Source organism: Archocentrus centrarchus, chromosome 7 (genome assembly GCF_007364275.1).
Source record: "Archocentrus centrarchus isolate MPI-CPG fArcCen1 chromosome 7, fArcCen1, whole genome shotgun sequence".
Classification (NCBI taxonomy): Eukaryota; Metazoa; Chordata; class Actinopteri; order Cichliformes; family Cichlidae; genus Archocentrus; species Archocentrus centrarchus.
The window spans coordinates 31,170,525-31,186,417 of record NC_044352.1 but is presented as its reverse complement, the minus strand read 5'-3'; the positions used below and the strand labels follow the sequence as shown (position 1 = coordinate 31,186,417).

The 15,893-nt window shown below is 41.4% G+C and overlaps 1 protein-coding gene across 3 annotated transcripts; it reads left to right on the top strand.

Moving 5' to 3' along the window:
* The first annotated feature begins 852 nt into the window (after positions 1 to 852).
* On the top strand, positions 853 to 10,967 carry LOC115783312 (SRSF protein kinase 3). Of its 3 annotated transcripts, none has more exons than XM_030734086.1 (12): positions 3,736 to 4,180; positions 4,909 to 5,012; positions 6,679 to 6,787; positions 7,176 to 7,263; positions 7,372 to 7,459; positions 7,633 to 7,739; positions 8,536 to 8,647; positions 8,976 to 9,052; positions 9,687 to 9,794; positions 9,993 to 10,062; positions 10,186 to 10,278; positions 10,386 to 10,967. In XM_030734086.1, the coding sequence occupies exons 1-12, from the start codon at positions 4,131 to 4,133 to the stop codon at positions 10,571 to 10,573; spliced, it is 1,194 nt and encodes a 397-aa protein (XP_030589946.1). In that variant the 5' UTR covers positions 3,736 to 4,130; the 3' UTR covers positions 10,574 to 10,967. The 3 variants fall into 3 exon arrangements, with proteins under 3 accessions (XP_030589947.1, XP_030589946.1, XP_030589945.1); XM_030734085.1 differs by having other exon boundaries at positions 8,536 to 8,698; XM_030734087.1 differs by lacking the exons at positions 3,736 to 4,180; positions 4,909 to 5,012 and adding an exon at positions 853 to 938 and having other exon boundaries at positions 8,536 to 8,698.
* The last annotated feature ends 4,926 nt before the right edge of the window (positions 10,968 to 15,893 follow it).

The window sequence follows — 15,893 nt, the reverse complement described above, 5'->3', positions numbered from 1 at the left end:
TGCACTGTGTAGGCAAGTCCTGATTGTTGATACAGATTAGTGCAGTACCTGAGTGCCAGCTCGTATATTAACTACTTCCTGTCATCAGTAATCCAGGATACAGGCTCCGTATTTAGACATCCTCTCTCACTGGCCTGTAAATCTGTGCGTCTGAGCAACTGTCACATACAGCCGGTAATGCTACACCATGCGCGGGGCCTTGAGCTCAGGTTATGTTGGCATCCCAGAGATAACAGCAATCAGTGTGATTACTCAGATTTTCAGAAAACCCATGAAATATTTTCTAACCTTCACCTGCCAATAGTGTGCAACAGTTGATGTTCATATGTGTTTACGTTTGCCTGGTGGGGTGATGAAATCGAGTCACCTTTGAAAGTATTTATTGTGTACGTGCTTTTGTATTTGTTTCAAGTGATAAACATAAGTCGGGGCTGGCTGAGTGTGGTCATAGGAAAGCAATGCAGGGTCACGTTTCAGTCTGTGGTGGGCAGGGGTAGCTGCTCATGTACATGAGTTAGTGTGTATTCTTTAAGGAACTGGGTGCACTGAAATGGGCTCACTTGACTAACTTTGGAGCAAATTGGTTTTAAAATCTGTTGCATTGGCTCCTTTATTACCTGATATTTATCCCCTACTAACCTAGTCATCTAAATCTGTGCAAGTGCTATTTTTGATTTCTACACACACACACACACACACACACACACACACACACACACACACACACACACACACACACACACACGCGCGCGCACGCACGCACCATTGCTCCTGTGGGAAGTGTGTTATTACAGCTCTGTGAAACTGGAACAGCCAGCACAGGCTTTTCAGCTTAAGATTGGACCAACATTAGAGAGTAATAGCAGCACACAAGAGGATGGACTGAAAAACAAGAATGAACACCTGCTCACTCTCATGCTGTGCGACAAAACAACCTGGTGAGAACTTTAAAGAAGCTCTGGCTTGTGCTTTGTTTGTTCTGCAGTCCAGTCAGGCTTGGAATATATTCCAAACAATCAGTATAACAGTACTATATTTGTAAAAGTACGCATAGGCTGAGACCTGTCTTTTATATTACATTTTGAACCTGTGCTCTACATGGTCCCCATGGTCTTCTGATGGCTGATTCTCAGTGTTTCATGGGCTGAAATGCAGTGCAGATAACGTCTGTGTCATTTTGGCTCAGATTTTGGATATGGATGAATGTGTTGTGAAGTGTTTGAAGATATAATTATCCTTACAGAGTTACCTACCATTTCCCAGTATTTTAGTTCCATTTTATTGAGAGGCTTTTGTCTGTTCTTGTTTTTTCTGGCCCTTTGTGGTTAGCACAGCAAACCATTAAATCTTTAAAGTTGAGTTGAAAACACCGACATACAGCACCCCCACATTTCTTTATATTTTTGCTCTCCAGGATTTCTGAAGGTCTTTCACAGATTTTCTTTGGACATTGGCTCCTTTTTCACTCATTCCCATCCCAGTCCTTGGACCGGACCATTTTCAGAGGAATGTTTTTGGTTTGTTTGTTCGATTGTTTGTTAAGCCACTTAACGCTGACTTATGTCTCATTCAAGTATGAAGAGGCACCTACTGCAACTAAAGGGATGAAGCAGTGTTGTGTCTACATGTAACAGACAACTTAGCAAAGAACCTTTTAAATCGTATCTTTAGGCACTTTGTTATTAGCAGCTTGTTGCAAAAACAAATATTTTGTTTCCATTTATTTAGTTGAATCTACAAAAAATGCCAAAGATGACACAATTTGACAGGCAGTTAAAAGTATTTTAGCACCAAAAATTCTTTTAACTGAGCTGTCAGCTGACAAATTGACATAGTTCATGGCACAATGTATGAAGTGAAGTAGGTCCTTAAATTTTTGAGGAAACTGGACAAGTGAAGGACAAAAGAAGAAACAGGATACCTTCTACAGCAGATGAACAGTATCAGAAAGTCATATCCTTAAAAAAAAAAAACAATCCAGCAAAGAGCTGACCCAGGACCTGAGAGATGCATCTGGCCCTTCAGCTGATCCATCTACTGTTCACTGAAGCCTCATCGGAAATGGTCTCAGTGGAACGGTGGCTGTCAAGGAGCCATTCTGAAAGGGAAACAGGGAGAAAAGGATGAGGTATGCCACATTACACAAGAACTGGACTGAACATCAGTGGACACAGGACTGATGATGAATCCAAACTTTAATTTTCTTTTGTCAAATCATCATCAATATATATGGAGGAGGTCAGGAGAGAGTGTTAATTTTTCAGCACTCCGTTCATCCCAAACACACCGCCAATGCAGTGAAAGCATACCTGGATAGAAAAACACACAATGGAACTGAGTCTTGGATTGGCCTCCCCAGAGCCAGACCTCACCATTACTGAACCAGTGTGGATCATCTTGGCAGAGAACAGACCAAAAGGCAGCCAACATCCAAAGAAGAGCTTTAAAGCCTGGAGAACCCATTCCTGAAGACTACTAAATGACAGAAAGCTGCCTCAGAGAGTTCAGACTGTGCTGAAGAATAAAGGTGGTCACACCAAATATTAGAACTCATTACAATTGTATAAGCTCTGTTCATGCTTTACATTCTGTATTTCTATGTTTGTTTGCACGTGTCTCAACAAACCGCTGCACCTATTTCCATTTTCCTAGCAAAATATAAACAGCAGTGGAACAACAGTTAAACCTGATGTTAGTTACAGCAACTCCATAACCTTTAAGGTAGAATTTATTGCAGAACGTGCAGTTGGCCATAATCAACTGGCAGTGGAACTCTGATATGGGAAACGTTCAGGAATTTATTATTATCAGCATTTATTTTCCACCTATTGCTTGTTCCCCTGTAGATGCATTGAGGAGAACTGGATAGCAAAATGACACTTTCATCTTTAATGCACAAGGAGTCCTCTCTCACACGTAGGACACAGCAGGATAGCTTCCACTTCAGATTATCTGCTGGAAATAGACATGAGTGAGGCAGGACACACTGAATATGTTTAAGTTCAAAATATTGTCTTTTTATAGGACAGTAAACATTCTCACAGCACTACAGCCGTAGTCTGCTTTGCAGTTGGAAGTTTTCAAGGAGGTGTGAAACCATCTAATGTCATCTGACTATTAACAGTTATTCACGTGAGGTCAAGAGGCCCCTTGATATCTCATATCACACTTATCCCACTCTCATTCCTCTGCCTTCAGCGCACTCTGTCTTCCAGCTCTCTTTTATTACCCAGGAGCTCCTTTGCTCTGCGGCATCCACTTTTCAAATCTGGTGCCGTGTCAGAGTGTTAACAGCACGGTGTTGGCAAGAAAAAGCAGAGAGTCAGGCTCTGAGCTGTGGAAGGGTTTTTTCTGAACATGTTAGAAGAGAACTGAAGGAGGTTGAAAGTGTGTGATATATTTAGCAAGATTAAGCCAGATGTTTGTTTTTCAACCACTTCTTTGTAAAAATCTATCTAAATCTAAATGTAAAAATATTCAGAAAGCACTTTCAATTGAAATCTGTCTTAAAAATAAAAGATTTCCAGTTGACCTTTGTTATAATGACTTTGCTGTAATACTTAATGATGTGTTGGAGGTCAGGGTTGCCATTTTCAAGCCAGGTTTAGCAGTCTGTGATCCCTGTGGCCTGAAGGTTAAACTCCCCTTGGGCTCAGCAGCTGTCGTTCCGGCTCCGCCCTCACTATGTTCGGCCTTGCGCAACATTCCTCTGAACTTCGAGGGCCCTCGCTCTCTTTTATGGCTTTCCCAGCGTACATGACAAGGAGACATCGAGGAACAGAGAGAGACAAATAGTTTAATCTGAGTAGTGGTGACTGAAAGATCAATCATAAAGGAGAGCAGGTGAAAACCTGGCAGAGAGTGAGCTGGGAGCCTGCGGGGGATTTCCATGTTTAGACCCTGCTGACTGCGGCTGCTGTTCCCAGCGTCCTGAGAGACCAAACAGCCCCCCACCACCTCTACCTCTCAGCTGCTTAACTAGTTTGCAGCAACTTTAAACAGGGCTGCAGCTTTACTTACTTTTCCTACTGTATCGATCTCTTTCCTCAGTTTATATTTGAGCTCTGCAGGTTGCAGGCATCCTCCATTTTTTAAACTCAAGGTACTGGCTGCATCTGCTGAACCACACCATGCAGAGGAGTCCCTGTTTGGCTCATATAGAGGCTACACAGCATCATATGTGAGTATACAACTTTTCTTTCCAAGTGCATTGTGTTTGCATTTTCTTCCATGTTTTTATGCAGTCTTGCATTCTTGCATGACCTCAAGAAAATGCAGCTCAGCTCATAAACTTTTTTTTGACACATGCAGAAATGCTGCATGCAGCAGTTCATTTTAGCAGAGCAATGCACAAATATAACATGTAAGCATTATTTTAGGCATCACAGAGGTGACTTAAATGGTAGTTTAAGAGTAGAGTTTCAAACAGGATCCTGCAGTGTCATGTATTTTTTTTTTTACCCCAGAATATACAAAATCCCTGGTAGTCATTTAAAATGTCCCCCAAATAATGAGGTCTTGTACATTCATCCATATCCAGCTCTTAAAACTCTACTGTATATGTCTCTCTGCTGAAACAGACCTGTGATCAGTTTTTTCCAGACGTGATGTGACCCAAACTCCTCCAGCCATCTGTATATTCAGAGCAGCTGGCGTGCAGAGTTATCAGGTTGCATGGAGATACTGCTAATGATTTCCAGCTGAGTCAGAAATAGTGCAGCTTCCGACGCTGCTCGTCCACTCTTAGTTGGGCAGTGGGACAAGTGGCCACGACAGGCTGAGTCTGTGGGAAACTCCAAGAGTAGTGCAACTCTCAGAAACTGACACACATATGAATTCACTGTACACATTTCTGTGTGTGTATGTGTGTGTGTGTGTGTGTGTGTGTGTGTGTGTGCGCGTGTGTAGGAGTGAAGGTGGTGCGTCTAACAGTTTCAAAGTCCTTGGATGCCATGAGCAGCTGGATCTCAAGGACAGTCAGGTCTCTGAGGACCCCAGAGAATACTGTTATGGTATGACAGTCTCTTAACTCACACATGTTCCTACACTTTTATCCCGGGCCTCTCAAACTCCTCAAAGCAGCTTGTACTAGGATGTAATTAAAGATTCTTTCACTGTGCTGACTCTGTATTCGCAGCTCGCTCCAGCTGGAAATGATGGAACGTGTGTGAGAATAGGCCGCTGCTGCAAGTTAAGTTCCTGTTGGCACATTAAGCTTAGCGGCTACAGTTTACAAATTGTTTTCTGATTTATGCCAGAAGAATAGTCCAAGCATGAGGGAAGGAAAGCTTGGATGAGAGAGTCAGCAGCTTGAAAAAGGAAACAATTGTTGGATTCTGGTTGAATTCTAAAGATGGTGGAAACAAGATTGGGATGAGTCTGTATATGAAATGCAAAAGTGCACACCGAGGAGCTCTTAACATGTCTGATACTGGACTGAGTAAAATATGTTTTTAGGTTTCTTAGTAGAAATGTTATGTTAATCAGATTCACTACACATATCACCCAAACAAAATAACCACTTGCTTGATTTCTTGGGTCTTCATTGTGCCGCCGTCAAACATGGAATCATACACTCTGAGACCTCTGCAGATGGCCTGGGATATCACACACAAAGCAGAGCCTTTTAAGGTCTTTAAGCTGTGATTCTCAGTTGGATTGAGATCCAGGAAACTCTGTTGGTTTAGTTAACCCCTGAAGTGTCTGTCATGTTAATCAAACTAGCAATGCTGCAGGAAGCATGATCCTGCTGAAAGAGGCCAGTGTCATCAGGGAAAACCACAGGGGTGTGTTAGTGTGCAAATGCAGCAATCTGAAAAGGGGATTTTCACTTAGGGTGAACTACTTACAGCTCAAGAAGACAATCAGGACGATCAGGTTCAGACATGATTAGTACTGGACAGCCTCTGTATAAGAAGAGCAAACCAAAAAGCTTGACAGTATAACATCACACACATACTGCACCTTTAATTGTGACCAAGTTTCATCCCTGAGCTGAGCCAACATTTAAAGATGAACATGTGAGCATTTTTTGCTTGTGAGCTGTAAATCCAAAGAGTGGCTTCTCAGTAACCTGAACCCGTGTTCCTCTCATTATGTATTGTTTTAATCTGCAGTATCTGTTTGGCCAGTTTGCCAGTCTGACCTTGGTCTTCGCTCCTTACCTGCCAGCTGCGCAGGTCTCTGTGTGTACCTCGTATATAACCTGCTGCACATGTAATACCACCAATGCCTGACACAGTAATAAATCATAGGCCAGTGTATCTCATGCTAAAATTTAATAGAAACACAGATTCAGTTTTGGAGACTCCTGAAAATGTCCAATAACTGTGTGTCATGCTGGCTGAAAGAGAAGCGATGCAAGCTTGGGCATCATCATTTTTCCGTGCCCCACTGGCGGATCTGAATGTATTACTCACTAACAGACATGATTATACAGTAGCTTAGATGAAGTTGTAATGCCAGAAATAGCTTCAGTGCCATATTTTTAGTCCTCTCTCTCAAAGCTCTCTAAACAGCAGATGAAAAATGTTTAGCGAATGATGAAAAGGTTTCAAATGTCAGGTTATATAGAGAGATGCCTGATCACTGAAGCTTAGAATAAATTCAATCATCTGAGCAGTTCTAACTAGAGATATGACTTTGTTCATTCCTTGATTGCTACTTTTATCCCCTCAGGTGGGTACCACCCCATCCAGATAGGGGACACCTTCAATAGAAGATACCAGGTGGTGTCTAAACTCGGCTGGGGTTATTTCTCTACTGTGGGGCTCTGCCAGGACCTCAAGTAGGTTCATTTTGAGGCAGTATAAAATGATCAGGGTGGGAAGACTGGATAAATCTTTTAAAGTGTTTGAGATAATGTATTTGGGATGTAGACTTTTAATGATTTTACAGGAGATAACAGTTTTGGATAACACAAGGTTCCTTTTATTGTAAATTATATGATAATCATATAATGTATAATAACAATAACCTCTAGCAAACTGAGACTTTTGCTGGACCTTTCATTTGTTTAGCAGCACACAACTTAAATCTTTAAACTCAGTTTCTTATGATGATTAAAATACACCAAATGACACTAAAACAAACAACATATTTAGTTTGAGCAGAAACTTTATTACTTTGTCCATCACCCATGCAGATCTGATCTGATCTAGCGTCTGTGTTGGCAGGCTAGGCCGGCGTGTTGCTGTGAAGGTGTTGAAGAGTGGAGCTGGCTTTACCCAGGCAGGAGAGGATGAACTGGCTCTGCTGCGATGTGTTAGTGACCCTCTGCTTGTGTGTCTCCTCTCAAAACTTTCTCTCTGTCAAAAGTACAACTCGTTCCCTCCCTCTTTTTTTAACTCTTCTTTCCCGTCTTACTTGCAGGCCAGAGGTTCTGTGGGCCGTCACCCCTTTGGCCAAAGGATTGTTCAACTGCTAGATGAGTTTAAGCTGGTCGGGATCAACGGGGTACGTATCCTTTTTGGAGACTGATTTTCTTGGGCATATATTCCAGAATCCTGAGGAGTTATTCCATTACATTAATGAAACAGTGAACATCAAAGTAGTAAACTATGAATATGTTGGATAATATGCAGTATTTGCAGTACAGTGCTTTGTGAAACTACCTTAATGCATGGTGATTAGATATTTGCCTGGTGCTGGAGCTGCTGGGGCCAGATGTGAGAAGCTGGCAGCTGTGTTTTGGGAATCCAGGACTGTTGCAGCCTTGTGTCAAACAAATACTTACCCAGGTAAGACAAATGAGACAACAAAAATAATGGCTCTAAATGAACACATCTACAACTTAGCGACATGACGTTTATACAAGGTGTATTTCATTTAAAATGCTTTCCAGTTTGTCCAAATTTCTGGAAGAAATATTTATAAATATTATTAGAAATATTTTTTAATTTTTCTAATAGTTTTCACACAGTTTGCCATTGAGGGAAATTTGTAAATTTATTTTTCTGTCTTTCTTTCTTTGTAATTCAGTTCACAAAAACAGTCATCTCAGTGAACTTCATATGAAGAGAGAGAACCCTAATTATCAGTTGAGCAAAAAAGTTGGTGACAGTGGAGAGGAAGAACTCGCTTTGACAGGAAGAGACCAGCAACAGTGCCGGGCTCAGAGACTAAAAAACTGGATCAGATCATAAAGAACAGAACAAATGTGATATGTCTTGTTATTAAACTTCAAAGTGTTGGTAGGAAAAATTTTCACACAGCCAAGCTAGTTTTCCCCAATTTCCTGTATTAATGCTATGCTAATCTAGATTGGCCATCCCGGCTCCAGCTCTTAGTTAATTATAACATACATCCCAAGAAATGAGAAAAGAAAAAAAAAAGATTTCTCCCAAACGTGTGACTTAATTGAACTGTGACACAGGAAGATCTGAAGTTGCGAAAATATTCTTGGTTTTTCACACTGTTGGGAATCACTGGAATCAAAAAGGGCAGAGTCAGCAGTTTTTCCTGACAAGAATTTTTGTGAGGGAGTAGTCCAGCATAAAAAGAAGCATCATCAAATCCCTGTGTATTTTTCTGTAGGTCCTTCAAGGTCTGGACTACCTTCATGCTCAGTGTAAAATCATCCACACAGACATCAAACCAGAAAACATCCTTCTGTGTCTGGAGGAGCAGCCCCACAAAGCCCCAGCAGGTGGCAGCAGCTCCTCCTCGATACTGACTGGGAATGAAGCCAATTCACCAGGCATATTTGATTTGATTTTTTTTGCTGTATGGCCAACCATGTAACTGTAAATACATTAGTGATTGCTTGTAAATGTTAAGCTTCAGCGTTTGTGGTACTTATTTCAATACTAGAAAAAGTAATAATTCAGCATGTAATCAAGCAGGTTAAAAAAAAAGATCCATGCTATCCAAAATATTAGAACTGGACAAAAAATAGCTGTGCAATATTTGATTGTAATATAAAACCTGAATTTTTAAATGATTCACTGATTAAAATTCATTGTTTTTTCTTTCAGAGGGGAAGCAAGTGAAACCATACAGTTTAAAGGAAATTGCAGTGAAAATTGCTGACTTGGGGAGCTCCTGCTGGGTGGTTAGTTCTTTCAGTTTGATATATTGTGTTAGTGTATTGTTAAATTGTTTTTTTGTTTTTTTTTTAATTTATGTGCTGCATGAAGGGGCGATCTCTATATGTTTTGGTCATCAAAGGTTTGTAGTATCAGCCTGAAAGGTGATGATATTAAGAAAATGTCAATATTGTGTTCCAACGTGTTTTCTGCTGCCCCCAAGTGGCCAAAACTCATGCATTCTCTGTTTAGTACTCTGTGCTTGTAGTTTGATTGCGTTTAAACATCCTAATAGCTACAGTATTGCAGGGAAAAGACCAGGGGCTAGTAAAGCATGAACCCTAACCTCTCAAAGAGCACTCTACATACTCCCAAACAAGTAAGATAGACATTACTCTTTGTGTAATCCGTCCACTGAAATTTTGCGTTGTACCTCCACACTTAGCAGTGCTAAAAAAAGACACATTATGGAAAAAAATTTATTGCAATAATTGTGAACACGGTGGTTTGGCTCTGATGAGAAGCCATGTCGTAGAGCAGAAGTGACAAAGAAAATAGAGCAACAAGAAAAGGAATGGAGAGGAACAGATCTTTCTGATACACACACCAATGGCACTTTAAAAAGTTGTGTCTGCTCTCTCTCTGCCTGTTTTGGACCAGTACAAACATTTCTGTGAGGAGATCCAGACCCGACAGTATCGCTCACTAGAGGTGTTGCTGGGATCTGAGTATGGCCCACCTGCTGACATCTGGAGTGTTGCATGCATGGTGAGAGACAAACCAAACTAATGTGATGTTTCCACTTGGAAATATTGAATCCCAGTGCTGCATGTGGCTAAATAAATCTCATTGAAAGTGGCAAAAACAACCAACCAAACAAAAAAACCAATGAGTGAACTGGTCCTCTCTGTGGATTCTTACTGGGTCTCATGCCTCACCTCTAAATGTTCTCTTGAATTCTCTCAGGCCTTTGAGTTGGTCACTGGAGACTCACTGTTTGAGCCTAAAGCCAGTGAGTCCATTTCCCTGGAGGAAGGTATGTTCAGATCGAGGCATGACGAGCACTGACACAGGATTAAATGAGATTACACTGTGCCTTCATTGTAATTAGGATGCTAAAGCATTCTGTGCCATGCTTGTATGTGTCTTTCCACCTCAGATCATATCGCCCAGATAATGGAGCTGCTTGGCAAAATCCCACCTGCTGTTGTCTCGTTGGGTAAATACTCTGCAGAGTACTTCAACTGCAGAGGTGAGTATCCAGCTTCACTTCAAACTGAACTCTTTCTTCTTGCAGTAAAATATGTCACTACTGCTGCTAATGAGCTGCGTGTTTGTTGCTGTATATTTTTCATCCAGGTGACCTACGTCGTGTCGGTCCACTGAGGTTCTGGAGCATTTATGAGGTTTTGGTGGAGAAATACCACTTCCTGTTGGAGGAGGCCTCTGGGTTCTCAGACTTCCTCCTCTGCATGCTGAATTATCACCCGGAGAGGAGGGCCACTGCTGCGCAGTGTCTCCTCCACCCTTGGCTGACTTCCTGTTAGCCATATAGACCTCTACAGTCCTTACAGCCAGATGCTTTAAGTTGCTAGACCTTGTCGATTTCAGGACACATTTAAGTCATCACACCAGGGAAATTCCCATAGAACTCGATGTTGTTCTTCTGCAACATTCAGAAGAGAAGAATTTGAAGTTCTCTATAAGAGCCCAGTGAAGCACTTTGAGCTTTTTCACCCTCCATTGTAATTTTTGATCAGACCTTTAAATCCCTTAAGAATCATCTCCCATCAATGGTTTTCTGACACTGCTAGCCAGTGGAATGCTGTAAATCTGCAACCCTAGAATGCAGCTATTGTTCAGTACTTTTGAATATTATTTTGTATCTGGACTCAAAATGTATACATTTGTTGATCTTTTACAGTGGATGTGCTATAAAGATACTTTCTTTTAGTTTACCTTTTGTACAGTAAAGTGAAGCGCTTTAAAGAATAAAGTGAAATTAGAAGGAGTGCAAATTAAAGCCTGATTTATTTACATATCCTCAAATTAATTCTTTAACAACCCGCAACCCCCCCCCCCCCCCACACACACACACACACACACACTGAACCTGATCTCAACATCAACATCACAGCATCACAGGGTATGATCACATGAAAAACCCAAAAGCAACATCCACATATATACACATAAGTATGATTGAAGATGTGTATAATGAAGGAGAGCGGAATAATTGGCAAGCTGTTCGGTGTTCAAGCATCTTGGAGAACTGTGTGCAAGCGCCAAGCTAACCTGTGTTAGCACACCTTTATTTATAAATCAAAGCTCTCTGACAGTTTGGGTGAAAGCAGACTTTTTCATTATTTTACCTTTTGTATGTAAAACTTTTGCATGACACTGGTTCTTATACTTAAATCTTCAATGTGGACGAGTAAAAATTAACCTTATCTGACAATGATTTTCAATAAATTTATCTTTCTCTTTCTACTTTATTCAGGAGAAACAAGATGCTTTAAAAACACATTTTTACTGAAGAGAGCGAGAGAAAAAACACTAATCACAGTGAGTTGTAAAGAAGTCTATGAGAGAAAGGACCCCTCAGCTCCATCCACGCCTGACCTCAGGAAACACTTGATAAGTTTATGGCCTCAATCACTACTTTCAAGTCTTATTTATCTATTTTATAATTACGGCCAGCATTCATGCTCAGAAGAAGCAGGATGCGCTTCAGGCCTGGACTGCCTTGTGACTGATAAGTCACTACTGCTCGGTCAGTTCCTTACACAGATCCTCCTGCTGCTGTCTGAACAAGGGCCAAAACAGTCAGCTTGAGTGTTCCAAAATGTTGCCATGGCCACTGCCATCTTTTATATACAGTCTATGGTTTTTGCTTTTGATAGTATCATGGCTCTGTTGTTGTACCAGATGCTACTTTTATTCTGGTTCATATTCCTTTTAAAAGAACTTCTGGGACTGCAAACATTTGCCTGCATCAATAAGTAATTTAATACAATGCAGTTTGCTTCCATTCCAGTTCCATGCTGCTGTGCATGTGAAACACTATGATTTATTACATGTTGTCAAAGATGACTGTACCAACTGTACAACTGTTTACCTTTCAGCATTTGCCAGGTGATCAGTGACCCATCTAGTGTTATGGTTAGGCTTGGGTTTTGTTTCTGCCACATGCTAAACAGGAGTATTTTTGGAAAACTGGAAGATATTACTGTTCAAAGTCTGTTAAAAGCTTTTTCTCTTTGGCTTTTGATCCATCCATCCATCCATCCATCCATCCATCCATCCATTCTCTTCTGCTACCTCATTCTCACCCTATGATAGCTGGATCAGGCTATCATAGGGTGAGAGGCAGGGTACATTGTGTACAGGTTGCCAGCCTGTTGCAGGGCTAACACAGAGAGACAGACGACCATTCACACTCACACCTGTGGGCAATTTAGAATCAATTAACCTAACCCCATTTCTCCAAAGACATGCAGTTAATGGGGTTAGGCTTTGGCTTTCCAAGTAGCTGAAAATTCAATAGAAAGCCAAACGGTACACTCAACTCTAGATGGGTTACTACTGACCTGTGGCTGGTAAAAGGTCCCAAAAACTTTCAGATCACAGAAAATGATCATCATTGGAATACATTCATGTTGTGCTGAATAACTGGAAAAAGATCATGTCCAACTGTCAAGCTAAACCAGGCTGTTGGATAATCGTCGAGCACACCACAGAAGAAAGGCACATAAATCTACACATTTCAACAAATTGACCTTCTAACCCATGAAGACTCTTGAAAACTTAACACAATCGTATGAGCAATGTTATACTGTCCTGGACCTTTATCTCAGAACTGCACAAAGTTTTTAGATTGTATATCATTCATGTATTTGATGCTGTTTTCATGTGAGTTCTCCCAGTATGTCATCCTATCCAGCTGTAGGCTCGGCACTCCAACAGTGTATTTTCTTTGTAAACGACCGAATATCCGCACTCTGTCTTGATCCGACGACACTTCCTGGGCCACGAGGTGGGTTTCATTGGCCTGTAAAGGAGGAGAAGAGAAGAGAGCTGCTTTCTTGAGGCTACATTCATTTTAATAAATCAGTGGCTTAACCAGAACTGAAAAATCTACTCACGCAAAACAGTAGAAACCGAGTTCATGACAGAAGCACTTGTCACAGCCTCTCTGGAAAGACTCTCCTGCTTTGTAGTGCTGGTCTTTGTAGGAACAGGTGCCTGTGAAAGAAATGCGAAGCACAATGTCAAATCTGTCTCATCTGTGTTTACATTTCTGAGCTTTTGTCTCGAGGTGAACAGGTATTAGCCTGCTGGGTGAAAATGTACTTTTTCGGGACACTGGAACTTTGCAAATTCTATAAATGTCCATCCTCCGGGCAGAACACCTAAAGCCCTGCTGCAAGGGGTCAGGCACATTAATGGCTAAATCTAGCATCCAGAGTGAGTTTCCCCAGCATTTCTGCAGGCTGCGGGTAGCTCTCCTCATGGGGTTTGTCTGTCACCTTGAGAAGGAGATCAATAGGAACACACTGATCCACAGTGAAGAGCCCTCAGGGGAATGAATGCAAGGTCAGGGTATAGAGGACAGAGAGTTTGCGGTCAGCCAGTTCATGCTGGTTTAACAGCTAGAGGTACCATAAGTCACAAGTGCTGATTTATGTGGAAAGTAGCAACCCCTGAGCTGGGCAGGGGTACATAAATACAATATTTTGAATGGGGGAGGAACAGAAGTAGTTCTTACCTTTTTTGTGGTAGACTGAGGCTTCTGAGCATCTGTCATTCAGCAGAAGGATGAGGGACACGCAGAAAGCAAACGCCAGCACTGGAGAGCATCCATTATTTATCGGATGTGACATTGTAAAATATAATAAGAGAATTATCTAGTCTAAATTGGTGGTTTCACTAGTTTAAATCTCATGTGACTGCCTACTAGAGTCCAGTAAAGTCCTTGTGATGGCCGGGTAGATGCTGGCTAATATTTATAGTCTCACATCTCTACTGGAGAGAGAGAGAGAGAGAGAGAGAAAAAAAGAGAGCATCTTATGGTCTCCTGGATTCTGCCCAGTGTCCAACTTTTGTTTCAGAGTGAGGTGTGTTTAGATTTTGGCTGTGTTGCCATGCGTGCCTAAATATTACCTTTGGCCATCAGTTGCTGCGTTGAGACCTCATGGGTGAAGGGCCGGCGCTTTGACGTGACAGTTGATGGGTTCAGTGGTGGCCCTGAAAGAGCTGGAGCCTTCTGTAACTTTTGTCTGCCTGTTTACCATCTATTCCAATTCATCATTTATTCCTTTCCTCCTGATACTCACAGATGCTGACTAGTAAAAATACACCTATTTTTATTACTGCTGCTGATACTGTTAAAAAGGAAACAACTGTTTGTGCTGACACTGCCCCTTGTGTGAAGGGACAAATAATCACAAAGCTGCATTCTGAAACATTTTAAGAAGCGCATGACAAAAATCACAAACTTCAAAATCAGCTTTCCTCTGCAGATACGAGGTCTCGATAGTACTGCAGTTTGGGTTTCTTTCCCAAATCAGGAAGTCAGCTGCACGTGATATTCAGACAGAGTAAAGGAAATAGTCTGCAGAGGGCATTTTCTACTTTCGATTGTTTACATATGCTGCTGTTCACATAGCATGAAGTAAAGACTGCAATATTGCCAAGATCATATGTCACATATACTGTAAACTGTGACATCTGGAAAAAAGAAATCCCTCAAACATTTAAGGGAAAGATCAGAAAATTCCCATATGTGAGTGTCATGTTAGAAAACAGACCAATAGAGAAAAACAGCTGGATCCCCACATGTCCGTTTGACACACACACATACACACATACTGGATATGTGTCCAACCACAGTTTGTGGCCGGTTCTTTCCTTCCTGGTAGCCTCAGGCCAATAGCCCTGTCAACACACCACGCTCTGACAGAAGACAAACAAAACAAACTGGACATCAAGGGACTGGAAGGAACTCGTGGTGGCCTACGGGCGCCACCGCTAGCTTCCACATCGCCCCCGTTTGTCACACCGGAACACTCGGAGAGCTGTGGCTTGGTGTAAGACCACATTAGTGTGAAATGGAGATGCTAAAACCTGATGTAGGCGTTAGCGGCAACCAATGAATTACAGTTCCTCTTTGTTGGTGTCCAGTGGCAACGGTAAATACACTGTAGAGGTTGGAGTGGAGGTCAGCTTAGCTAACTTCCAAGCAGGAGATCAGAGTTTCTGTCCTGCCACAGACATATAATTAAAATGCTGCTTTCATCAACTTTAACCACATCCAGTTTTATTTTTGTGCCTAATTCTGATAAAACCTGAACCACAGATAAGTTGCCATAACCATAATTTCTTTAAGCGTCACCATGCACTAGTTTTCATGTACAGATGTTGGCAAAAAAGGTACAATTCTGAAAACATGCTGGTATTGGATGGACTTCTGGGTTTTGTGGATCATGTAATAACAATGTTCTTGCTGCACGTATTTAGTTTTATAGAAAATAGCCACATCCAACTGTATTTGCTGTCTCAGTAACTCAGTTTGATCCTTTTGGACAGATAACAATGCTTTTAAGTGTATTTCATACCGACGAATGTTTAGAAGTATACAAGGCCTCACTTTCTTTTGAACTAATTCATCTGCACTGGAGGCAGTTCTGGGTGATTTCTATAAAAAAGCTCCTGAATTATCTGTGGACCACTCTTCATCCAACGTCATTCAATTAGCCGGTTGTACTGCAATGAGATGACACAGTTGCATCAACTTATGAGAATTTCTTCCTTCCTAGATGTTCCACGATAAACTGTAAGTGGTGTTATTGCAAAGTAGAAGTGTTT

Excerpts from the sequence above, each read along its gene's own strand:
- LOC115783312 (XM_030734085.1), top strand. The coding sequence starts at position 4,131 with ATGCAGAGGAGTCCCTGTTTGGCTCATATAGAGGCTACACAGCATCAT. Across the intron at positions 4,181-4,908 it reads GAGGCTACACAGCATCATAT|GAGTGAAGGTGGTGCGTCTA; the intron begins GTGAGTATACAA and ends GCGCGTGTGTAG. Across the intron at positions 10,063-10,185 it reads GTCCATTTCCCTGGAGGAAG|ATCATATCGCCCAGATAATG; the intron begins GTATGTTCAGAT and ends TTTCCACCTCAG.